At 52.0% G+C, this 26,284-nt stretch overlaps 2 protein-coding genes across 2 annotated transcripts; both read left to right on the top strand.

The window, feature by feature from the left end:
* The first annotated feature begins 1,402 nt into the window (after positions 1–1,402).
* Positions 1,403–4,795, top strand: LOC310666417 (uncharacterized protein). The gene is made up of 2 exons (XM_083417175.1): positions 1,403–1,785; positions 3,721–4,795. The coding sequence occupies exons 1-2, from the start codon at positions 1,501–1,503 to the stop codon at positions 4,777–4,779; spliced, it is 1,344 nt and encodes a 447-aa protein (XP_083273301.1). The 5' UTR covers positions 1,403–1,500; the 3' UTR covers positions 4,780–4,795.
* A 1,517-nt stretch (positions 4,796–6,312) lies between these two features.
* On the top strand, positions 6,313–24,652 carry LOC310666416 (inositol-trisphosphate 3-kinase B-like). The gene is made up of 8 exons (XM_083417174.1): positions 6,313–6,438; positions 10,102–10,609; positions 16,066–16,150; positions 17,062–17,275; positions 18,661–18,865; positions 19,452–19,553; positions 20,790–20,861; positions 23,506–24,652. Exons 2-8 carry the CDS (start codon positions 10,112–10,114, stop codon positions 23,743–23,745), a joined length of 1,416 nt encoding a protein of 471 aa, XP_083273300.1. The 5' UTR covers positions 6,313–6,438; positions 10,102–10,111; the 3' UTR covers positions 23,746–24,652.
* Positions 24,653–26,284: the final 1,632 nt, after the last annotated feature.

A 26,284-nucleotide genomic window follows, 5' to 3' on the forward strand; every position in this document is an offset into this window, starting at 1 on the left:
CAGGAGTCCTTTACCTTTTCCCCCTACATATTTGTATGGGTATACATGGGTTACTTGGGGGTATACATGGAAACATGGGTGCACAGGGGGTGCACATGGATGAGCTGTGGGATTTCATGTGGCTAAAGTGCTATGAGGTCAGAGCTTGAGTAAAGATGGGCAGTCATGCTTAGCTACAGAGCCTAAGGGGAGTCAAGAGGACTCAAATGTTATTATTTATTTTAGTTATTGCATTTCTATCCAGTGATTTTCTCCAAGGAGCTTTATTATTGGCTTCTGCACCAAAGGAGCCAAGCCTAACATTGCAGTACTGGGAATAAAACATGGAGAGAGAAGAGATTTGAACCCAGTCTCCTGGATCTCAGTCACAATGTTGCATATCCTCCAACATTTCTCCAATGTAAATAGGGGCATCCTATTCCATTATTATTATTATTATTATTATTATTATTATTATTATTATTATATTTTATTTATACCCCACTCATCAAACTGGGTTGCCCCAGCCACTGTGGGCAGCTTCCAACATGTGGGCAGCTTCCACATAATAATACATAACACATTAAAAAAAACTTCCCTATGCAGGGCTGCCTTCAGATGTCTTCTACAGGCTGCATAGTTACTTATCTCCTTGGCTCGGGTGTGTGGGTGTGTGTCATAAAACTCCATACCCTCCAACATTTATCCAATGAAAATAGAGATGTACTAAAACAAAGCACGGTGGGATGCGGGTGGCACTGTGGGTTAAAGCCTCAGCGCCTAGGGCTTGCTGATCGAAAGGTCGGCGGTTTGAATCCCTGCGGCGGGGTGCGCTCCCGTTCAGTCCCAGCGCCTGCCAACCTAGCAGTTCGAAAGCACTCTCGGGTGCAAGTAGATAAATAGGGACCGCTTACGAGCGGGAAGGTAAACGGCGTTTCCGTGTGCGGCTCTGGCTCGCCAGAGCAGCGATGTCACGCTGGCCACGTGACCCGGAAGTGTCTTCGGACAGCGCTGGCCCTTGGCCTCTTTGAGTGAGATGGGCGCACAACCCTAGAGTCTGTCAAGACTGGCCCGTATGGGCAGGGGTACCTTTACCTTTACCTTTAAAACAAAGCAAGACATTCCAGGATCAAATCAGAAACCGGAACTGCTTCTGTAAATCTGGGACTGCCCTTGGAAAATAGGGGCACTTGGAGGGTGTGGAGACTTCTTCAGATCACCTCAGCAGGGACTGGAGTCCCCATCTATTGGCAGATTGAATAACCAGCAAGGTCTTGCCTTGTTAGCAAGCAGGACGGTACATCTACTGCAGCTTGATCAATAACAGATATCAAATCAAGAGGAGTCCAGCTTTCCTCCAGCCCAAGGCAGCGATGGCGATGATGACACAAAGGAGGGCAGCTGTGTGACTCTGGGCAGGAGGGAGGCTGGGCCAGAGGGGCCTCTGGCTTGCATGAAACACCAGGCAAGGCCAGTGCCTCCCTGCCCGCCCCACTTTCTGGCTTCCCCAAGCTCTTGGCCATGGCTGTCAAAAGCTCCTCCCTGGCGTGGTCCTTCCTGGCCGTGGTCTTCATGATCGCAGGGGCCGCTGCTGTCCAGAGCGCCTGTGGACATCACTACCGCTACCGCAAGCCACGAGCCGACACCTACGAGTGGCAGGGCTACTTTGTGGCCCTGACCATCCTCCTGGGCAGCGGCTGCGGCCTGGCCTGGTGCATCCTCATTGTCACCTACAACATGGGCCAAAGGGGAGACCAGGAGTTGCCACAGATCCCCTCTGCAGGTGAAGAGATGCCCGCAGCCATGGTGAGCCTCGGGGAGCTGGTGGGGCGGGAAGGAGGCAGGTTGCCAGTGAGAGAAGGAAGTGGAAGGGAGCCACCTCTGTTGCAGGAGGCCAGGTGGTCACTTCTGCGGACCTCCAGAGGTTGCTGGACACAAGAACAGCCCGTAGGTAGCTCAGGCCAAAGCGAGGGGCCTGTGCAGTCCAGCACCCAGTTCTCACAGTGGCCAAATTCCCCATGGATCCTAGGAATCCAGATAGACTGCCACTGTGCCTGGAGGTTCCATAACAACCTAAGCTGAGCCCTCCCGCTGGATCAGGCCCAAGGGGGACCAACTGGTCCAGCATCCTGTTCTCACAGTGGCCAACCAGATGGCCCAATGCAAACCCAAAAGCAGGACCCAAACGCAAGGGCACTCTCCCTGCCTGCCATTCCCAGAATCTGGTATTATTCATACTGACTCGGACAGCGGTGGTTCCACACAGTCTTCTCCTCCATGAACTTGCCCAATCCTCTTTGAACGTGGCCATCACTGTATCTTGTGGCAGTGAGTTCCAAAGTCTATGCACTGTGTGAAGAAGAACTTTGTTTCGTCTGCCCTGAATATTCCAACTTTCATCTTCACTGGGTGGCCCTGAGTTCAAGGATTATGAGGGCGGGATAAAAACTTTCTCCTTATCACCTTACACCAGGCATATTTTTACACACCTCTGCCATCTCATCCTCCTCCCTCTTTCTCTCCTTTTCTCTAAATTCAAAAGACCCAAATGTTGTAGCCTTTCCTGGTAGGGGAATTGCTCCACTGCCTTGACAGTTTTGGGTGTTCCTTTCTGACCATCTTCTACGATATCCCATTGGATCAGATACAAATGGTATAATGACCATTGGCAGGTGTGTCTAAAGACAGGGCCAGCCCAATAAATGATGCCGCCTGAGTCCAAGGACAAGATGGCTGCCGCCACCCTCTTCCAGGAACAAAAGCTGACCAGGCTGGTCATCGAACGTTGATTCCTCCACTGCACCAGAGGGCAGGAGACCACGTTCATACCTGACATATAAAGAGCTATCACTTTAACAGTCCCAGCTTCCCCCGTAGCATTCTGGGAGCTGTAGTTTGTAAAGGTGCTGAGAGTTGCTAGGAGACCCCTATTCCCCTCTCAGAGCAGCTACAATTCCCAGAGTTCCCTGTGAAGAGGGAATGGTTGTTAAAATCATTATGGGAACTGTAGCTCCGTGAGGAGAACCGGGGGCCTCCTAACAACTCTCAGCACACCTCACAAACTACAGTTCCCATGATTCTTTGTTACCACTATTTAAAGTGGTAACACGGTGCTTTTAATGTGTGGTGTGGTGTGGCCTTGCTTAGCGGGTTCAGAACAGGTATACACAGCTCTGCCCATTTTCTGCCCCTCAGTATGTACCGCCTGAGGCAGCAGTCTCACTCTGCCTCATGGCTGAGCTGGGCCTGTGCATTAGGATTGGGTGGGATTGTAAGTTGCCCTGAGGTCAGAGGGATATTAAATGAAGCGACTGCAGATAGCGGCAATTCAGGAGAGAATGTTTTAATTGTAATTTGGCCATTATATGGTGGCACCTCCCTTTGAAAGTGTCCAAATATGGCTGCCTTAAAATAAATAGTTGAGTATCTTTGTAGGTTAAAAGGTCCTCCTACTATCTTCTCAATAGTGCCATTTCTGATTTTGAATTTGGGTCAGGCAGAGGGATGGGTTAGGCAGAGAGAATCCTGTGTCTTGGATGAACAAGGGAGGTGGGGAAAGGATGGGTAGTTAGGAATACTTTTGTTGAAGAGGGGGTCCTGAGGAGGGAGGCTTTTACCATCAAGGCTGCCCTGATCTTGCCATATTTGCAGGCAAGATAGGAGTCAGGGGCTAGGAATGGAAACCAGAGGGGCCTGACCTTGCAAGGCCCTGAAATGTGACCTCTTTTCTGCTTTGGACAGGGCCACCAAGACAAACTGACACTGAGCCCAGGGCTGAACCGTGAAAGGTCCGTCAGCTTTGCGACCCTGCCTGGGCTGAAGAGCCAAGTCACAAACGAGGAGGAGCAGCCTTGGCTGAAGCGACAAGTCTCAAAGGAGGAGTTTCGGACAAAGTCCCAGTTGGACACAAGCATAGGAAGTCGGACGCCATCCCAACTGAACTTAAACCAGGGGGTTCGGGCCCCATCCCAAATGAACGCAAGCGAGGCAGTTAGCACCCTGTCACAGATGAACACAAATGAGGGGCTACGGACCCTGTTCCAGATGAACGAGGCAAATAGGGTTCCAGCCCAGATGAACATGACTGAGGGGATGAGGGCCCAATCCCAGGTGGATGAAATGATTGGGAACCCCTCCCAGAGGAACATGAACGAGGTGAACAGGGCCGCCTCCCAGATGAACACGAATGAGGCAATTTGGACCCCATCCCAGATGAACACGAACAAGGTGATTTGGACTTCCTCCCAGATGAAAGCAAATGAAGCAGTTTGGACCCCCTCCCAGAGGAACATGAATGAGTTGAAAAGGACCCCATCCCAGATGAACATGAGGGAAGCCATTTGGACCCCCTCTCAGAACGAGGTGACTAGGACCCCAACCCAGAATAACATAAACAAGCTAAAAAGAGCCCCAACGCAGCTGAACATAAATGAAACGGTTGGGACCCCATCCCTTCCACCTCAGCAGGAAGGCCAGTCCTCCAGGCCCGAAGAGCAAGGCGGTGGCACTCTGTGGAACTTCATGGAGCAGGAGCTGGAAAGGCTTCTGAGCGCCCTACGCCTCCACCGGACCCCCACGTCAACCCCCGCGGCTGAGGAGACGCCGGCCCCCTTGGCCAACGATACTCCGAGCGCCCCAGCTGTGGAGGTGCCGAAACCCCCGGCTGAGGAGGTGCTGGGCCTCGACCAGACTGAGGACAAGGAGACCTTGATGCACCTCATCATCTGTGAAGTCCCCCAAGACAGAGGAGCCACCAGGGGTCGGGGGCGCAAGAGGAAAGCGAGCAGAGGACGCAAATAAAGTGCAGAGAAAGAGAGAGGGTGGCAGGTCGGTGTGTATTTGTGAGGCAGGAGGAGTCATTGGTAGAAGCGGCTTCCTTCACCGCCACCCTCCTGCATATATCCTCAGGAGATTCCTTGATTTTAAAGCAATTCTTCATCCCAGGAGCTCCGAAGGGCCTACATAACCCTCATAGAATTGCAGAGTTGAAAGAGGCCCAAAGGGTCCTCTATTCCAACCCCCTGCAATGCAGGAATAGCAGGAACCAGTGGCGTAGCGTGGGGGGTGCAGGGGGGGCTGGCCGCACCAGGCGCAATATCTGGGGGTTAGGGGGCGCAAATCCACGGGTTAGGGGGTGCAAATCCACGGGTTAGGGGGCGCAAATTACTTGCCTTGCCCCGGGTGCTGACAACCCACGCTACGCCACTGGCAGGAACCATCTCAAAGCAACCCTGTGAGGTAGGCTAGGCTGCCCCAAGTATACCCAGTGAGCTTTGCGACTGAACAGAGTTTTGAACGCAGGTCTCCCTCTTCTAAGTCCAACAGGCCGAACTTCCCCGAAACTGGTGCTATGGGTGTAGCCAGGATTTATTTTAGGGGAGGAACAGGCTTTATGTTGGGGATGGGGGAGGTAGAACTGAGCTATCTGTGATGCAATTGGTCAGTTAGTTGAGTATTTTTATTTATTACTTGATTTAGTGTGGGGGCAGCTGTCCCACTGCTATGCCCATGCCTGGTGCCCTCCAGATGTTTGGACTACAACTCCCAGCAAGTCCCAGGCAGCACAGCTGTACGATGCTAGGATTGGAGGGAGCTTGTACTGTAGATCAAAACCTTAGGCCTGTTATTCTCAGGCTAACCTAGCTGTCAGGAGCCAGAATCAGGGGTGGTCAGCAATAAAAACACCTGGTGTCAGAAACCAAAACTGTGCAGGCCTAGTGCTCCTACCAACTCTTCCCAGTAGGAAAATTGTCCTTCTTGTAAAGGTATCCCATGAACTAAAAGTTATCTAAAGGGCAGAGCTCAAACGACCTTTTCCACACATGATTTCATTTCTTATACAAATACTGGGGGAAATAGTCTCTCAGTGCCACCAGCTTTTGCCAATGTCTGGTTCATTTCAGCTCATATAGAACCTTTATTTTCTACCACGATGGAACCCGATAATGCTTTTATTTTTCAAAAGTCTTTATTATTTGTAAAGGGAGCTTTTGTATCAGCTAGTACTTCATTATCCCTCTGGAGCTGCGCTGGATGTTTCGACGTGTGTCCTTCCAAGCTCCTGACACTTGATAGTTCCAATCTCTGAATCTTTGGGGTTTCTCTCTGTCTCTTTGTTATGTTTGCACCTTTTTTGTTTATTTTAAAATAAAAAACAAATCAGCTAAGAAAGACCGCTGTGCCGCGAAGCTATGGCACTCTGCACATGCCCAAGGCGGCGCTTTCCCCTTCTTCTGCGCGACGGGGTGCAGTCTCGCCAGTGACCGGCAGAGGGCAGCACGAGACAAGCTTTCCTCCTGGGGGGCGCCTTCGTCAGCTATCCCTCCGCCCCCTCCCCGCTCCCCAAATCCGGCCCCGTTTATCTCCCCGCCTCTTCGTGTCCGGCCAGGCAGATCCGCGGCGGGGCCGGGATGGGAAGGGCTAAGAGGGGCGCCCCGTAGCGCATCCCGCGCTCTCCAGGTGAGAACTGGGCAGCGGGCAAAGGAAGAAGGGAGTGGTGTCTAGCGGTTAGAGCAGAGGCTGCGGCTTAGCCAGGAAGACTCATTGAGCCCCCAAAGCCACCACTGGGGGGAGGGGAACGCAGAAAAAGAAATCGCCCCCCCCCCCCAGCCTGCCTGTTATGGAATGAGGAGGTGCAACTCTGCCCCAGTTTAGCGATCCGGACTTGGGGCGCTCAGTTCTCCAGGAGCTACGCTAGGTTTTATGGAGCTTGTGTGCGGTGGGTGGTAGCAGCGTGCCTTTCTCAAGGTGGCGGGTGGGGTCTCCCTTCCCTTGGGTGACATCATTTCCCTTGCTGATAGGCGGCTGGGTGGCTTTCAGGGACCAGAATCTATTGCTAAAGTCGAAGGTGTGTCTGGAGCAGGAAGAGAGCGCCTCTGAGGTTGTGCAGAGTGCCTTTGCCTCGCTATCCTGTAGCTGCCAGCGACAACTGCACTTCCAGTTTGGGGGACTAAGGAGAAGGGGGCGAGGGGGGGGAAGCGGGTGGCTTCTGGAGGCGCTTGACCCCTAATCACCCTTCCCCTACTTTAAATTTGATGAAAATGGGAATGGATAATGGGACTGATAGATCAGAAGAAGGGAACCCGTCCCCACCCCGGTCAAAAGCTGCAGGGCACTTTGGGGTCTATATTCCCCCCACACACACACCCTCCACACAGGAAGCCTGCTTTATACTGAATCCAAAGCTCAGCCCATCTAGCTCTATGTGGTCTATTATGGGGGTGGTAGGAGGGGGCTGTCCTCCCCCCCCCCGCCAGAATATCAGGTACCATTTCCCCACCTAGCTTTGTATATATCTATTGTATCTTAGGGTTCAGTCTCCAGATTGGGATCCCAGCTGAAACCCTGGAATGTAGCTGCCAGTCAGTGTCAACTGTACTGGCCTAGGTGGAACAATGGTTTGACTTGGTATAAAGTAGTTTCTGTGAGCCTATGCCCGGGATTGAGCTTGGGATAATTCAGCATGTGATGCATGTGTGATGATGGCCACTAAGCAAATGGCCTTCCCCTAAAAAGAAACCAAGGCCCCAGTCCTCATGGTCCAGAATGAAGGGCTGATTTCTATAGGACAGAGGAATCTGCCTTAGACTGAGCCAGATCCTTGGTACATCTAGGCCAGTGTTGTCTGCACTGACTGACAGTGGCTCTCCAGGGTTTCAGGAAGGGAAAATTTCCCAGCCCTGCCTAGAAGAAGCTGTTGGGCATGGACCCTGGGGCCCTTCTGCATGCAAACCAGGCAAGGAGTTTAAATCAGCACCCTGTGCAGAACATTGAAGACTAGCATCCTCATCGGTTTTGTATGCCAGTAAGCCTGGGCTCAGGGACGCGGATGGCGCTGTGGGTTAAACCACAGAGCCTAGCACTTGCCGACCAGAAGGTCAGCGGTTCAAATCCCCGTGATGGGGTAAGCTCCCGTTGCTCGGTTCCTGCTCCTGCCAACATAGCAGTTTGAAAGCATGTCAAAGTGCAAGTAGATAAATAGGTACCACTCTGGCGGAAAGGTCAACGGCGTTTCTGTGCGCTGCTCTGGTTCGCCAGAAGTGGCTTAGTCATGCTGGCCACATGACCCGGAAGCTGTACGCCGGCTCCCTCGGCCAATAAAGTGAGATGAGCGCCGCAACCCCAGAGTCGGCCAAGACTGGACCTAATGGTCAGGGGTCCCTTTACCTTTACCTTTAAGCCTGGGCTCTACTTCCCAGCTACAGCCCCATCCTCAAAGGTGGTATGGTGCAAGTCATGTTGCTTTTTTAAAACCAAAAAAAGTGCTCAAATGGGGTTGGGGGTGCGGTGAGACCGATATCCCATAATGAAGCTCATGAGCATAGCTTCCTGAAGCCACTTCCCAATTTCTCACCAAATGTCAGCCCCGGGAGCCAAGTGTTTTTTAATTAATATTTTAATAGAAGCATTTTGTTTATAAGAAGACAGAGTGGGGAAAAAGAAAAAAAAGAAAAGAAAAAATCTGAATGAGAATGAAAAAGAGGAAAAAATACTCAGCTACATTTCCATACATTAGTATACAGACATATATAAACTTATTGTCCTAATACACACATCGTTATCAATACATTCTGCGTAAACTCATTCCAAATGTCATTTGGATTTATCCAAAGAAAGTCTGTGCCTATAAGCTTTCTGTTCATATGTTACCAATATTGCCACAATTAAGGGGAATTGTATCTCTCTTCCTCCAGCACATCAACATCAGTCTCCTGGCCACCATTAGGGCTGTCCCTATTTTCGCTGTCCCATTGTCAATTTCCATGCAATGGGCATATAGTTCAAAAGAATATTTGCCTCTGAAAATGTTGATAATTTTTTTTTGTAGTGTCTTGTTTATATAGTCCACATTTCCCCCCAAATTTTAGTAAGTGTGGAACATAGTAAAAGCAGGAGCTAAATAGTCTTCCACCTGTAATTCAAGCATTGCTGGGAGGAGCAATCCTACACAGTGGATGCTTGGGTTGTGAACATGATCTGTGCTGGATGCACATTCTCAACCTGCAGCGGCGCATCTGCGCACACGCGGGTTGCGATTTGGCACTTCTGCGCATGCACGACCCCTGAAACCTGGAAGTAACCCATTCCAGTACTTCAAGGTTTCGGTGGGTCTGTAACCCGAAAAACCGCAACCTGAAGCATCTGTAACCCGAGGTATGACTGTACTTGCCAGGAAATACATCCCTCCTCCCCCCCCCATGAAAAAAACCCTCCCACAAATCTCTGGAAACTACTAGTGTCCACCAATAAAGGACTTTGCCAGAATGCCCATGTGCTGCCCTTAGAGAGGGAGCCTGTGAACTCACTAGCCAATGAACTAGTAGCCATTGATAAGACCTCTCTTCCATGAATTGATAAGACCTCTCTTCCACATTTTCCATAGTTCAACTTTGCACTGCGCGAAGGACTTTCTTTTATCCACAGTGGCGTAGCGTGGGGGGTGCAGGGGGGGCCGGCCGCACCGGGCGCAACATCTGGGGGGGGCGCGCTCGCACTCGCAGCTCTCTGCCCCTACCTGGCTCACTCACTCTCTCTCACTGCAGTGCTGGCTGTGCGAATCCGATCCGAGCCGCGGGGTCGCCGCCCACTGTGGAGGGGAGGGTGCCAGGCATGCGGTGCGGAGAGAGAGCGAGGGACTATCTGGGGGAGGGACAGTGCAGCGGGGGGGGCACAAATTACTTGCCTTGCCCCGGGTTAGGGGGCGCAAATTACTTGCCTTGCCCCGGGTGCTGACAACCCACGCTACGCCACTGTTTATCCATCCTAGCTCTTGCAATGTTCAGCTTCAATGGATGTCCAGGATTTGTTATGGGGGAGAGAAGTTTTTCTCCATGGTCTGCTTCCTCCATGCCATGCCATGCATAATGTTTTATAAACTTTCATCAAACTCTTACTCACCTTTTCTCTGAACGAAAAAGTCCGCAACACTGCATAGGAAACTCGCTCCACACCCCCCCCCCCGCCTCGATTATGCTGTTGCCCTTTCCTGGACCTCTTCCAACTGTGCGATACCCGTTTTGAGGCGAGGCGACCAGAGCATAACTTGGATGGTCACACAAGCTGCTTTTCTTGCCCTTCCGGCTTGCCCTGCTCCAGTAACACACACTCTTTGTTTCCTTACAGAAAGCTGTGGATGAAGCCATGCCTGAGTAGCATCACTTCCAGCTCATCTCAGCAGGCAACCTTCCCCCGTGGACTCCAGTGGGGCCTAACCATCCTCATGGAAGGCTATCGCAGCCTGGAATGCATCCCTCCTCCACCTGCTGCCACTGAACCAGACCACTGGGAGGCCCCCAATATGCCTCTGGGCCCCCCCTCAGAATCAGAAGCCTCGGTGTGCGGCAGGGGAAGGGATGCCCCCCAAGGGAGGGCGGAATCGCCACCCTTGGGTGCCTCCCCCAGCAGCAATGGCCTGCAAGGGCCCCCAGCCACGCCTCCCTGCAAGGTTGCCGGAGCGGGGCCCAGCCAGAAGCCCCTTCCTGGAAGCCAGGAAGCCCCCGTCCCTTTTGACCGCTCTGTCTCGGGCTCATCGACCTGCTCCTCGCTGGGAGGGTCCTCTCAGGAGTCGGACGACGTCTTCAGCGATGCCGAAGAGAGGAGCCCCCTGGGGAAGAAGCGGGTGCTGCGGAAGGTGAGGTGAGGGAGGGGGCAGTTGGGGGTAAAGGCAGCAGGGCAGGGAGGGGAATCGTGCCCCCCACAAGGAGGCAGAGAGCCCCGCCTCAAGGCCCAGTGATTTCAGAGCAGTCAATGGACTGGCTTGCTGTGGCTCTCTAGAACTTGAGAGGGAAATGTCCTCCTCAGCCCTACATGCAAAGCAGGGGCTGTACCACTGAGCCCATGGCAAAGTAAGATTTTACCTTAAGTTTTATGCTGGTTTAAATAGATGTCATTTTTTATTGTATTTTGCTTTAAGTTATTTTTTGTAAAAAAAAAGAAGTCGCTAATAATAATAATACTGGGATTTGTGTGGCTAGCTGGAAAGCTAAATGCATACCCTCCTACATTTCTCCGATGAAAATTGGGACATTCTATTCAATAATAATAATAATAATAATAATAATAATAATTTTGCTATTTATACCCTGACTGGGTTGCTTTATTATAAACTTAATTTAAAAACAGGGACACTTGGAGGGTCTGTAAATGGCGGCATAATTCTGTGTCTCCCATCGCCCCGGGACAAAAATGAAGCAGAGTGGATCCTATTGACATATAAACAAAAAGTATTATACAGCCCCACAGGAAATACAGGAACCAAAAAGCAAATCTGCAAGGTTAGATCTTCAGCAAGAAATAGATGGAGCTCTGTCTGAGGCTTCAGAGGAGGCCTCAAATACTGACATGACCAAAGGCAATATGAAGGTCCCCAAAGGCGGGAAAGTATCTGCCATAATGGAGGAGGACAGAGACTCGGATGAGTATATTAATAATAACAACAACACTTTTCAGGACCAACCTGGCATTTAAGAACAGCAGAGCAGACTAGGGTGGGTGGGTGCTGACTGGCCTGGTCACCCAAGATCCAACGGCTGACGGGGTCAGGGGGTTGTGCAATGGCCTTGATGCACCCAGTGCCTCTTCTCTTAACCTGACCTGACTGAACTCATTGCCAGGTCTCCCCACTAGCTATCACTGCCCGGGCACATTGCTACTCCACATGCTGCAAAATGAGGAAACGTTTCCCACTGTGACCTCCCAAGATCTTAGTATAGGGGTCAGCAAAGTGCAGTGCTGCTCTATAAAATGCAGGAAGGTTGTCGTCATCCATAATATTGCTGATAGGAAAAGAAAAACAGTGTAGGAGGCACGAAAAGGATGAAGCACAAAGGCATGTCGCAGGACTTCCAGGCACGACTGCAGATGAGTCAGAGCTACAGTCAGCTTGAAAAAGCGGTTCCAAAGCGAACTTCCTCTCTGCTGGTGCAGAGCATAGGGTTGGAGCCTTTTGCCCTGATTGCATTCACAGCCTCCGTCCTACAACCCCCTCCACCCACAGCTGGTCCACCAGGTAGTTTTTAAATGTGGGCCTCATCGTTCATACCCGGCACCCTTCACCTCGGACCACCCCACCTTGGTTCTCATCCAGGGGACTTTTGCGCCTTCTCCTCTCTACCTTCCCGACTCTTGTACCAAATTTGGGGCAGCACCACCCCCTGTTTCTGTCTTAACTTCACTTACTCATCCCCGCTAACAGGGCTGCGGCATCAAGGAGAGCTTTAGAATTGTGAAATTGTTTATATATATATGGCTTGGGCTCAGGCAGCCTGAAGGGTCACATCTCCCTGTACAAACCTGCCCAGGTGCTGAGAGCCTTGAGTGAGCACCTTCTCTTGGTCTCTTCAACATCAGTTGGTGGTGACCCAAGACAGAGAGACAGAGACTTTTCTGCAGCTGCTCCCAAATTGTGGGATTCCCTCTCAGAAGAGGTTGGACTGGCTCCCTCCTTGTCTTCCTTCCGCTGGCAGACTAAAACCATTTTATTCAGACAGGCCTGTGGAAACGTAAGTTGCAGGCTTGACTGATCACTGGGCTGCTGTCAGGACAAACCGCATTTTAATTTCTGGTTCTAAATGTTTTCTGGTATTTCGATGGTTGCTTTTAACTAGTTTTTATTGCTGTGTTTTAATTATTGACGTGTTCGAACACTGTAAGCCGCCTTGAATGCCACCTTGGGAGGAAGGAGGAATATAAGCAGATTGAAGAAGAGTAATATTCATTTCTTAAGCCTGTGCGTGTGAAGAGGGGAGCACCCTTGCAAGAGGACCGCAAGAGGACCTTTGCTTTGTGGTCCTGGATCATTAGAGATCCCTGGCCAGAGATCTTGCATTTCCAGGGGTTCTGCTGCAAGGAGGATCAGGGTGTCAAATCCCCATCAGAGCCAAGTCAGGCTGACCTGAGGATGCCCCCAGCAAATGTGCAAGCTGAGAGGCCTGGCTGGAGGGGGCCGGAAAGCATGACTGTGCTGGGGTGAGCCTCCAGCCGAAGGCAGAGGACCATCCTCTACAAACTCACAGCCCTGGGCAGGATGTTGTGGTTCTGCTGCCAGCCCAGCTGGCTTGCTCTTGTGCAGGTCGAAAAAGCTCTTCTGGTGCAACAGCAGCAGAGGCCTCAGCAGGGTTCTGTGGTGGTTGCCGTGCAGAGCAGTTGGGTGTGCGAGGCGAGCTGTTTGCACGTGCCACGAGCTCAGGCGCCCTTCCTCCTTGCACAACCGGCCCCGTGCAAGCCGGAGCACACCTCTCTCCTTGCACAGCAGCAGCTCGGCTGAGATTTCCCCGTTGCTAAGCAAATTGCTCTCTCCCCCTGACAAAGGCCTTTCCCTTCCTCTTTTCAAGGCTGAGTCCGCTGAGTCCTCCGGCTGCTTCCTCCAAGACGGGTTTCCTCTGGCTGTGGTTAGAAATGCTGATGAATGAAGGGGAGGGAAGAAAGGGGGAGGGGAGACAAGCCTCCTCCTCCTCTGCTTGGCAGGCCTCTTCTCTCTCGGCTTGTCTTTGCTGGGCCCCAGGAAAAAAACCTCTTCTCTGCCTCTTTTGTTTCCTGGGCTGCGTCTCAGGGCCAGTCCTGAGCAGGTCCAGCCTCAGGGTTCAGCCTTGTTGGCTTCTAGGGTTGCAGGTGGTGCTGAATGAACTGAGGGGTGGGGCAGGGGAGTGTGATGGAGGCTCCCCGCCACCAATGGCATGGCTTCGCTGAGGCTGGGTTAACCCTGGTCCAGTTTCTGCCTCCCAGCCTAACATACTTTGCAGGTTGTTGTGGGAATTAACCAAGGACTCAGGCCTGGGAGGGTTCAAATCCCTGCTTGGCCACGAGGCTCATGGGTGACCTTGGGCCAGTCACTGCCTCTCAGCAGTGACCTACCTCGCAGGGTTGTTGTCGGGGATGAATGCCGGGAGGGGGAGAACAATGCACACCACTTTGAGCTCCTCGTAGGGGGGGAAAGCTGGGATAGAAATGCAACAAGCAATTAAATGATTCCTGGACGTTTTGCGAAGCCTGGAAATGCGAGGCTCCCTGGCTTCTGAACTGCTGCTACCTGTGGGGACATGGGCTGCACAGACCCCCAAATGTTGGGGAAGGACCTTTGCACACGGAGAGCCCTATGGCCAACCCCTGCTAGCAGGTAGGGCTGAGCCTGTCCCTGCCTGAGACCCCAGCAGTTGCTCTGCCCATCAGTAGAAACAGTCCTGAGCTAAAGGAACGAGTGGTCTGACTTGGTGTCTCGGGGTGAGGATCCCACGTCAAGGAGAGACTGTAGCTCAGTGGACAGGGCACCTGCTTGGCCTGCAGAAGGTCCCAGGTTCCAATGCCCCCTGACATCTCCGGGTAGGGTTAGGAACGCAAGTGGGGCAGAGAGCCGCACTGGTTGTTCATTTGCTAACAGGCCATGTTCAATGTGTTTCTAGGGGTCTTGTGCTCTGCCAGCTGAGCTGTGTGTTGTGGGGTATAGAACCACAGGGTTGTAGAGTTGGAAGGGGCCCTGAGGATCATCTACTCCAACCCCCTGCAATGCAGGAATATGCAGCACTGGTTTTCAACCAGTGTTCAAGGCAACCCTGGGGTGCCTGGAATGATGCTCAGGGGTGCCACGGGCAACACTGGCCTCTGTCCCTCTTTCCTTCCCTCCCTCCTTTCATGCCCTCTCACGTCTCTGCCTCCCAAAGGCTTGCACAGCTGTTTGTCTGCAGCCCTGGCTATAAGCTCCCCAGGCGAATGGTGTTCAGAGACCAGGGATGGCAGCAGCAGCTGCCCAGGGGACTCCCAAGGAGAGGGGAGAGGAGAGGAGGCTGAGGGAACCCTAAACACAAGGGAGGGTGTTGGAAAAGAGTGAGAGGCTGTCTGCTCTGCAGTCAAGGGGTGACATAACTGGGCTCCTGAGCCCCACGGGGGTGCCACAGAAAGAATGTAGTTGGCTAAGGGAGCTGCGTGGACTCAAAAAGGTTGAAAACCTCTGTCTTATGGGTATCGAACCTGCAACCTTGTCATTATCAGCACCACGTTCTAACCAACTGAGATTCGTTTTTTGTTCTTGTTTTTCTTAATGTCTTTTGTGTTCTCATTATTACATTGTTAACTGCCCTGTGATCTTCAGGTGAACAGTGGTATACAAATTTAATAAATAATAATAGTAATCGGTTTACCTACAAGACTGCCTGACTCCATATGCGCCCACTCGGCTCCTTCAATCAGCAGAACTGGCTCTGTTACAGGGGCCACATACCGTATTTTGCGCCCCATAGGACGCACCGGCCCATAGGACGCACCTAGTTTTTTTGGGGGGGGGAATAAAGAAGAAAAAAATTATTTCCCCCTCCGCCTCCCCGCTGTCCCCCGAGCTTGTGGGGCTGGCGATGGGGAGAAGTGCGCTGAGCCCGGGACTGGAGGCAGCTCTGTGCTGCCACCGGGAGCCGGGCGGGACTTCGCGCCCCTCTCCCAATGGCCGCGCAGAGCTGCGCTGAGCCCGGGACTGCAGTCAGCTCTGCGCAACCCTCGGAGCCGGTCTCCCGAGGGTTGCGCAGAGCTTCCTGAAGCCTGAAGAACAAGAGGGGTCGGTGCGCACCAACCCCTCTCACTCTCCAGGCTTCAGCGAAAGCCTGCATTCGCCCCATAGGACGCACACACATTTCGCCTGCATTTTTGGAGGGGAAAATGTGCATCCTATAGGGTGAAAAATACGGTAATACCTATTCTGCAGTGGTAAGAATTCAATCTTCTAGTGAGGCAGGACCTGCACTTTGGAACTCCCTGCTGATTGAGATCAGGGAGGTGCCTTCACTATACTCTTTTCGGTGTCTTCTAAAAAAAAAATTTGTATAGGCAAGCCTACTCAGATGTTTAGAAAGCTGATGTGAATTTTAACCTATTGTTATTTAAGTTTTCTGACGTCTTCTTGTTAATTTTGGTGATCGTTTTGCTGTTTTATCCTTTTTTCGTAAACCGCTTTGCGGTTCTCTACAATCAAGAGGTGCATACATTTTATGAAGTAAATTAAGAAGTAAATAAATATAAAGCCCCCCGCCTGACACCCTGGATCTGTGCAACCTCCTATCTTCTCCCATCATCTTGTAACGGTCCCTGTCTTGGAATATTTCCTAGACCAAGTCCTGGAAGACGTTCTTCACGATGGTGCACTGGTCCTTGCGGAGACGCAGCTCTTGGGTCCAGCTGGCCGGCCACGAAGGTACCACTACAGGAGCGGGGGGGAGGCGGGGGGGCGTGTTGCAAGCCAGGAGTGGAGGTGGCCAAGGCAGCAGTTGCAAAGGAATCAGGGCCAGGGGGATCTCCCCCACTGCAGCTTAGAAGAAGCCACTGGATCCGAGGATGCAGCGGGCAGCCCATTCCCTTCTCCGCAGTTTATTTCTACCTCCCCAGGACCACAAGCCAGGGCTTCCGTGGGGCTCTTGGGCAAGCTTAAGCACTATGTCTCAGTTTCACCAACTTGGATGGGTTTTAAAGAGGACGGGGCAAATTCATGGAGGTATAGAACCTAAGCAGAGCCCTGCTGGATGAAACCAAGGGCCCACCTTTAGTCCAGCCTCCTGTTCTCACAGTGGCCAACCAGATGTTTGTGGGAAACCCACAAGCAGGACCTGAAGACAAGAGCCCTCTCCCCTCCGGTGGCTTCCAGCAACTGGTGTTCAGAAGCATTGACTGTCTCCACCTGTAGAGGCAGATACCCCTCTCCTCCATGAATTCATCCAGTCCTTTTTCAAAGCCTTCTAGGCTGGCGGTCACAGCGCTGCCTCCTGCGGGAGCAAGTTCCATAGATCAACGATGTGCTGCGCAAATGGTAATAGATGCGCGCAATAGATGGGCCACTTCTTATGCTCTTCTGCAAGCAGGGGGACAATTGTGGACTCCCTCCAGTGTTGCAGAAGATGTGTCTATGATTGCCAGTTGCCGAAAAGCACAAATCAGGGGAGTGTTGCTGTCGCACTCGGGTCCTGGATTCCAGTTGGTGTATCTGGCCATAATGCTGGACTGCACACACACACACACATTCTTCAGCTTGATCCAGCCGCTGCAGGTCTTTTACTGTGCTTCCTTCCCCTCCCTCCGTTTCTTCTGACCATCCTCGTTCTTTCCCCCCAGGGAATTTCAAGCCCAGCGAAGGAGGCCAGATTCTGAAGAAGTTCAGCTCCGTGGAAGACGCCTGCCTGGCAGAGCTGATGGCCGACGTCCTGCGGCCCTTCGTGCCCGCCTACCACGGGGTGGTGGAAGTGGGGGGCGAACGCTACATCCAGATGGATGACCTGTTGTGCGGCCTCGACATGCCAAGCATCATGGACTGCAAGATGGGCACCCGGTGAGAGCAGCACCTTTCTGGGGGAAAGGGATGGGCATAGGAGGCTCCTTCATCTCAGGTGAGACAGGAGGGGGTGAGGGGAGGGCAGAAGTCCTACAGGCACTGAAGGTGGCTTTGGGATGGAGAAGAAGATTTATCCCAGGGCCGTCTTCACCACTGAGCAAAGGTCATCACCAAAGGTCAGCTTGCATGGCGCTTTTCCACAGTTGCAAGTCGCCTTGAGCAGAGTTTTAGCATGCAGATACAATGGTACGTAATCCGTTCCCGAAGACTGTTTGACTTCCAAAACATTTGAAATCCAAGGCACAAAGGGCGGCCAGCAAATTCCATTGAGAAAATTGAAAAACACGCATTTGACTTCCGAGGTGCGTTCGGAAACGGAAGCATTTACTTCCGAGTTTTCTGTGTTTGGGTTCCGAAACGTTCGGCATGAAAGCAGCCAGAAGCAGTAAATAAAAACACATTGAAACGTATGACGCAGAATTAAAACAATCCCCATACAAGTCACAATCCGATCGAAAGATGCAAACAACAACAACAACAATAGCAAAATTAAACATTGCCAGAATTAAATATCAACCCTTATAAAAACAACAACAACCCTCTAAGCAATACCCCACCCCAAGAGCCTGGAGGCCTTGCAACCAGGATGGTCTCTGACTTCTTTGCCAGCCTCCGTTTTTGTAGCTGGAGTCAGTTAGATGGAAAGAGGCTAGCAAGGCAGGGATGGGTAAGGTTATGGAATCATACAGTTGAAGGGACCCTGAGGGCCATGTAGTCCAACCCCTGCAATGCAGGTCAGTGTCAGCAAGGTGGAATCAGAGGCTGTAGCTGGGTCGCCAGCAGTCATCTGTGTTTCGCATCTGTCTGTTGCATAAGTGGGGTTTTTTTTGGTGGTGCAGACCTGCTGATAATAGCAGCCAGATGTGGGAGACTGCAGAGCTAGCGTGTGGGTGAATCACTAACCGGACATCCCAGATGGATCTGCCTTGTACTGAGTCAGACCCTTGGGCCTATCTAGCTCAGTATTGCCTGCACTGACTGGCAGCAGTAGTTCCCCAGGGTTTCAGGGAAGGCCTTTTCTCTGCCCTACCTAGAGACGCCACCAGGGATTGCCCCTGGGGCCTTCTGCAAACAAAACACTTTCCCTGACCCCCCCCCCCCACATTGCAGCCAGTCCCCCTCCTTGTCCCGCTCTACCACTCCTTAAGAAAATGAGAAGATCCAGTCCAGCTTCCTGTTCTCCCATTGGCTGGCCAGATGTTCATTCGGGGAAGTCCGCAAGCAGGAGCCCAGCACGAGAGCCCTCTCCCCTCTGGTGCTTTCCAGCAACTGGTTTTCGGAAGCAGTGCTGCCTTCCTTGAACACCTCCTGTTTCTGCCCAGGACGTACCTGGAGGATGAGCTGTCAGAGGCGCAGCAGCGGCCAGCGGCACGGCGTGACCTGTACCAGAAGATGGTGAAAGTCGACCCGCAGGCCCCCACTGCCCAAGAGCACAGCCAGGGCGGCGTCACCAAGCCGCGGTACATGCAGTGGCGGGAGGGGATCAGCTCCAGCGCCTCCCTGGGCTTCCGCATCGAGGGCGTCACGGTGAGTGGCGGCGACAGCTGAGCAGGAGGTAGAGAAACGAGGAGGCTGTAACTCCTACCCAGTCATGCAGGAATATGCAGCTGTCCCGTACGGGGATCGAACCTGCATCCTTGGCATTATCAGCATCCCACACTAACCAGCTGAGCTATCCAGTTGGTCCCAATAAAATAATAAATAATAATAATAATAGTAATAGTAATAATAATAGAAATTATTTTTATTTATACCCCGCCCTTTCCGGTTCAAAGACCAGGCTCAAGGCAGCTAACAACAAATTTAAAACACTTAATTGTAAAAGCAGCATAAAATACAGTATAAAAACATGAATAACCATAAAATCCAAAATGCAGAAATCAATTTAGGGGAAATAAGCCTTAGGTAATCACCAGGGCTAGTTGGCTGAATTGGTCCTACTTGGGCCAGCGAGGAGGCTGGGGGAGAATTAGCTGTGGGGTCTCCGAGCGGGTAATCTTCATAAAAGGGGAAGGGGAGGAAAGAAAAGGGAACTAAAGATCAGACTGAATTCAAATTATTATTATTATTATGAATATGAGAACACCCCCCGCCCCAATCTCTGTCTCCACAGATTGAGGGGGGAGCCGTGCGGAGGAATTTCAAGCAGACTCGCACCAAGGAGCAGATTGTGGATACTTTCCTGATGTTCACCAAGGCCCGCCTTGACGTTCTGGTGAGATTGGTTGGGGGGGGGACACAGTGGGAGCAGGGGGCGAAATCTCAGCCACTGGGTCCCCCCCCCCACCTTGTTCTCTGTACCTGGACTGCTCATTCTCAAGCTGAAACAGAACTTCGCCAGATATTCACAGGAATGTTGCCCACCAGCATACTTCTGGTGCTTTTCAAGCACTGAAGTATAAACTTGACAGGTTTAGCACTTCACGACAACACCCCCGCCCCATAATTCAACAGCACCAAAGTTGAGTTCCAATGAGAGGAATGGAGATTCCGCATTGGGAGAGCTGTGGCCCAGTCATGCAGGGTGGGGGTGTGGGACTGGTCTCTCCCGTGTTTTGAAACCTCTGGCTTCTGTGTGGTGGGAATGTAGCCTGCCACACCAAGGTAGGCATCACAGCTCTTGCCCCTCCCACTTTTTGCCCCCAGCCCCGCCTATTGTTCACGTGTGGCCCTCATAAGTCGGCCCACAAGGACTTAGCTGAGATGGCAAAGTTAACATGTTCAGTGAGAGAAAAATCATTACTGACATTCATTGGGATCCTCTTTTTGTGTGAAAGAGAAAATAAACTTGTAATATCTGGATTTGAAGATGGGGGAAATATTGGCTTATAGAAAATACAATAGTTGGATGCTAATGTGTGAATACAGTCTTACCTTGGAAGTCAAACGGAATCCGTTCCGGAAATCCGTTCAACTTCCAAAATGTTCGAAAACCAAATCGCGGCTTCTGATTGGCTGCAGGAAGTTCCTGCAGCCAATCAGAAGCCGCGAAAGCCCCATCGGGCATTCGGGTTCCAAAAGAAAGTTTGCAAACTGGAAAAATAACTTTGCGGTGTTTGGGAGCCAAAACATCTGAGTTCCAGGGCGTTCAGGATCCAAGGTACGACTGTACTATATTTATGGTGTATTATAAAAAGATACTATTGGTATGAACTTTGCATATCTTTTGATAAGTATGAATAAAAATATATATTTTCTTAAAAAGAAGTTTGCCCATAAGAAAATACTATCCTGGGACTGAAAAAGCAGCCCATGTAGCAGAAACACATTTAGAGTTAAGACAGGTCCCTGTTCTATTTCTGCCCTTGAATTCCATGCCACCTGCCGGTTTAGCCAAGGCTTCCATGACCTGCCTCTCCTAGCAAGGGGCACAGGTGTATATGGGGGGGGGGCTTGGCCTTGATGGGGGGGGATCCCATCCAAAGCCTCAATGCTTCCTCTTGCCTTGCAGAGCACATACGCAGCCCGCTTGGAGAGCATGCGCCAGGCGCTGGAGGAGTCTGCCTTTTTCAAGACCCACGAGGTGAGGCTGTCAGGGCGGGGGGAGGTTAAATTGTTTGTTCATTGTATTTATTTAAACCCCACCTTTATCTCCCAGGAGCTCATGATGGCATACATGGTTTCCGCCCATTTAATCCCCACAACCACCCTGTGAGGTAGGTTAGGCTGAGAGGCAGGGACTGGCCCAAAGCTTCATGGTGGCTGAGGCGGGATTCGAACCCTGGCCTCACCTAGGTCCTAGTCTGCCATTCTGAACATTGGTTCTCAGGAATGGGAGGCAGAGGAGAAAAAGGCCCTGCTAAGTGTGTCTCTCTCCTGCACTTCCAAACAGTTGATGGCTTAGGACCTGAGGGTTTGTCTTTAACTGTCACTGGGCTAGTTTGTTATACTTTGTTTTTAGGCTGCTTCTTTTTTTCTTTTTTGGTCCTCTTTTGATTTCGAGTGTGCCTGCTCATGTAGAAAAGCAGGGTATAAGTTCACAAACACCAAAGATAGATTGTTATTTTTATTGTTCCCATTTATTCTTATACTAACAACTAACCCTAAGCCTGTGGGATCCTCCCTCCACCCTTCTAGGGGGAAGCCTCTGGAGAGGAAAGGGGATGCAGAATATGACAAAAGGATTCCCCCTCCCGTAGGCGAGGGACTCTCCCTGGTTGTGGGACAAAACCTTTGCGGCTCAGTGTGAAGATGTGGACAGGACCTGTGGCCTCTCTCCTTCCTCTTCAGTGGCTTCTCACTTCCCACTCCCTCACCAGGCACTCTCTAGGGTGGGATTGGGGAACCGGTGGCCTTTGAGACTACAGCCAGACTACAACTCCCATCACCCCTGAGTAAAAGGGCCCACATGTCCGGAGTCCAGAGAGCCACCAACCTAAACAGCTTTAAAAAGAGGTGCAGAGGAATTAGACAAGGTTACACACAACATTACACCAGACTGCCTGGATAGGAGGTGAAGCTGAATGTCAGGGGATTCAGGGCAGGTCAAAGAAAGTCCTCCTTTACGCAGAACAGCGTTAAACTATGGAACTCACTCCCACAGGAGGCAGTGATGGCTTTAAAAGGGGATTGGCCAAATTCACGGGCCATGCTTCTGAATTGCAGTTTCTGCAAACCATGGGAGGAGAGAGTTGCTCTTGATCTCAAATCCTGCTTGTGGGTTTCCCATCAGTGCATCTGCTTGGCCACTATGAGAACAGGATGCTGGGTCCGAAATGGCCTGATCCAGCAAGCTCTTTTCAGGTGCTTTTGGCACCCCATCCCTGCCACAGATGCAGCTCTTAAACCGACTTTAGCCGCAATTGCCAAGAACAGGCCCTTCACATTCCCGGCTCCTAAAACCGAGCCTGAGGGAACGGCTGCTTCCTTGGCGCCCTCCTTTCCTGTCACCTTGCCAAAGCTGTTGCGTTCTATGCAGGAAGGTACATCTTAAGAGTCTGAGCACCTCCAGGGCCGCCCTGCGGCTTGTAAAACGAGAGGAGCTCTTGGCTCACACTCCTGGCGCAAAGGCAGGTGGGGAGTGCTGGCAGGAACCAGGCCAAGGCAGGACACCAAAACACCAAGGGGATATTTGGTTTGCAGAAGTAGTGTGTGTGTGGGGGGTAACCCTAAAGGAACAGCCTCCCCTCCTCCAACAAACCAACGAGGGCTGAGATGAAAACCTGAACAAAGATCTTACGAAAGAAGCAACTCTAGTACTCAAATCTATCACTGATTTCAAGCCAGACTTGTTTGGTTTATCATCCTTTTTATTTAGTTTGATTTTTAAAGCATTTTAATTTAGCCCTATTGACTTCAGGGAAGAATAGCCTTTTTAGCAGGGAGCTAAACCTCAGCGCCTAGGACTTGCCGATCGCATGGTCGGCGGTTCGAATCCCCGTGGCGGGGTGCACTCTCGTCGTTCGGTCCCAGCGCCTGCCAACCTAGCAGTTCGAAAGCACCTCCAGTGCAAGTAGATAAATAGGGACCGCTTTATAGCGGGAAGGTAAACGGCGTTTCGTGTGCTGCGCTGGCTCGCCAGATGCAGCTTGTCACGCTGGCCACGTGACCCGGAAGTGTCTGCGGACAGCGCTGGCTCCCGGCCTATAGAGTGAGATGAGCGCACAACCCTAGAGTCTGGCAAGACTGGCCCGTATGGGCAGGGGTACCTTTACCTTTACTATAGTTTTGTGGTTGTTTTATTTCCTTGTGTTTTTATCTTGCATTATTTCCTTGTTTTTATCTTGCATTATTTACTTGTGTTTTTGTCTTGTAATTTATTCTGTGAACTGGCCTGAGAACTTGTGATGCACAGTATAAAATTTTTAATGGTTATTTTAAAGTAGCCAGTGGGGTGGCGGGAGACAGAATGGGAGTGCCCTGCTTGGAGGGAAAAGCAACTCTAGCAGGAGAGGCTGTTACAGGGCAGAATTACCGTAGTTGCTTTATGACTCCCATCTTAGCTGAGAGGGGAAGGGGAAGGTGCTTTGCATATGCCCAGAAGAAACCCACCCTGCCTGAAGGCAACAGAGCCCAATATAATCTTGTAGAAAACGGATTTACGGGCAGGATCCTGGGACTCTCAGAATAGTCAGCCAGACCAGAGGGGCAAAACCCTTGCTCGGTTGCCGTCCCTCTGAGCTGCCCGCCCGAGGTTCCTAAAAAGCACTACTTTTTACACCCCTCAGGTGATTGGGAGCTCCCTGCTCTTCCTCCACGACCGGAAAGGCCAAGCCAGCGTCTGGATGATTGACTTTGGCAAGACACTACCTGCCCCGGAAAACCTCCCCTTGCAGCACAGCGTGGCCTGGGCCCCCGGGAACCACGAGGACGGCTACCTGATTGGTCTGCAGCACCTCATTGACACCGTGCAGGCCACTCGGCGGAAGGCGCAAGAACGGGGGCAAGCGCCCCCCGCCAACCCTTGAGCTTGCCCGGAGGACGTCCTCCGTTGGGCAAATCTGGACGGGCACCCAACCGAAGGAGGGGAGATCCCAAGGCTGTATTAACTGTAACGGCAAGCACGCTGCAGAACGGGGCCCCAGTGGGATCCAGCAACGACGTTGCCGCACTTGTTGCCTGCCCCAAAGGAGGATTAGCCTTCCCGCTGTCAGGAAATAGCAGGGAGGGGAGCCGCAGCCTCCTGAGACCAGGGAGGAAGACCAGGAGCATCTTGGGACACCCAGAGATCAACGAGGGAGCGTGTAGGAACGCAGCAACACTCCCGAGGTCGGCACTGCCATAGGAATGGGCTAGTCCTCCCTCCAATTCCCTTTGCTCCGGCTGGGAGGGACACCTGGGAGGTGCAGAGACACCTGAAGTGGACAGTGGCAGGGGTGGATCCCAGGCTGGAGTGGGTGGGAGGCAGAGGCTGGTGCCGTAACCTTACAGCCAAGGGGAGCTTTGAGCTCAGACCACCCCCACCCCATTTGTGGCACATCACAAAGCTCAGGTGAGAGCCGGGTGGGATGAAGGAACCCCAGCGCATCCCTTGCCAGGCACACAGGTGCATCTCTTAACATGCAAATGTCTTTCTCTCTGTGCGTTCATAGATTGAGACACACACCTGGGCAGTCAGGGACCACCCAGGTAGCGGAGCCTGGGTTTCTGTGGAGGAAGGAGCAGATTCTGCCCTGCAGGGTGTCCCCCCCCCCTCCAAGGCCCTCATGAACCCACAGTGGTCCTGAGCCCAGTGTGGGGCTCGGGGGGGGGGGCACACTGGCACTCAGCCGGAATGGGTGGGAGCTGCAGGTAGGGCCTGTCTGGGATCCAGCGGAGGCTGGGAAGGAGTCTGGACTTTTTATTCTCCTCAATAAAAAGAAAACCCTTTGCGTGCTTCTGGGCTGCGACCTACTCAGTCTCGGCCCTCAGCCCATGACCAGCTACTGTGAAGCTTCTGTTTCCCCCATAAGAAACAAATTCTATTGCAGTCAAACCTCTAGGATGGAGAGGTCTGCCTCACAGCCTCTGCCCCAAGCAAGCAAGCAAGCAAGCAAGCAAACAAGCGAGCGGTTAGGGAACTGCTTGGACATTCCCTGCCAGCCTGCCAGTGAATGGGGCTGGGCCAAGGTGGAAATTCGTACAATCACAGAATTGTAGAGTTGGGATTGTGTGGGTCATCTAGTTCAACCCCCTGCAATGCAGGAACCGCAGCTACAGAATCCCTGATAAATGGCCACCGGAGCTCTGTTCAAAATTCTCCAGTGAAGGAGAGCCCACCACCTCCCAAGGCAGTCCGTTCCACTGTCAATACAGTCAGAAAGTTCATCCTAATGTTTAGTTGGAATCTGCTTTCTTGTCATTTGCATCCAGTATGTCTGGGTGCTACCTTCTGGGGCAGCACTAAACAAGCTTGCTCCACCTTCTGTGTGGCAACCCTTCAAATATTTGAAGATGGCTATCCTATCCCCAGGGACATGGGTGGCGCTGTGGGTTAAACCACAGAGCCTAGGACTTGCTGATCAGAAGGTCGGCGGTTCAAATCCCCGCAACGGGGTGAGCTCCCATTGCTCGGTCCCTGCTCCTGCCAACCTAGCAGTTCGAAAGCACATCAAAGTGCAAGTAGATAAATAGGTACTGCTCCAGCGGGAAGGTAAACGGTGTTTCTGTGCGCTGCTCTGGTTCGCCAGAAGCGGCTTAGTCATGCTGGCCACATGACTCGGAAGCTGTATGCCAGCTTCCTCGGACGATAAAGCAAGATGAGCACCGCAACCCCAGAGTTGGTCACAACTGGACCTAATGGTCAGGGGTCCCTTTACCTTTATCCTATCCCCTCAGAGTCTCCTCCAGACTAAACATCCCCAATTCCCATAAGGCTTGGTTTTCCAGGCCCTTGATCAGCTTGATCAATATCCTCCTTAAAATTGTGGTGCCCAGAACCGGACACAGGACTCGAGGCAGGGTCTGACCAAGGCAGAACAGAGCAGCGCTATGTTACTGTTCTGTACTTTTCCTTCCATGAAGGGAAGCAAGATTCTAGTCCCTGTGGGAGCATTGGAGGCTGGCCACTGAAAGCCCTTGGGATGGGTTATGCAAGAGAGCCGAAGGGGCCCCAGGCCAAGCCCCGCTTCCCCTTCTCTTTCCTCATTCTTCTGTGAAGTGTTTTGCAACATTGCCAGGGAGACTGGGCACAAACAGCACCCCGTTCCCAGGACTGATGCCAACGGACCTCTACGTTGGAGACATCTCCTCCTCTCCCACCGGCCTCCGAAGCCAATGTCAAGTTCGGCAGAGGAACTGGGCCCATCCCCACCCCTTTAAGCCCTGCAGATTTTAACATTCCTCATTCTTCACTGCTACCCATCATCTTTCCCTCCCCTCGCCCCCACTAACTCTTCCACAAGACTGGTTGCTATGGAGATGGTTTTCATTTTCTAACAAGGTGAGAGAGGGTGGGGGGAATAGCCACCCAGGGAGGGGGGAAGAGGGAAGGGAGGCCTAGCAGCAGCAGGCAAACAGTGATTTGAG

The sequence above is a fragment of the Podarcis tiliguerta genome (genome assembly GCF_965153285.1).
Source record: "Podarcis tiliguerta genome assembly, chromosome: 16".
Lineage (NCBI taxonomy): Eukaryota > Metazoa > Chordata > Lepidosauria > Squamata > Lacertidae > Podarcis > Podarcis tiliguerta.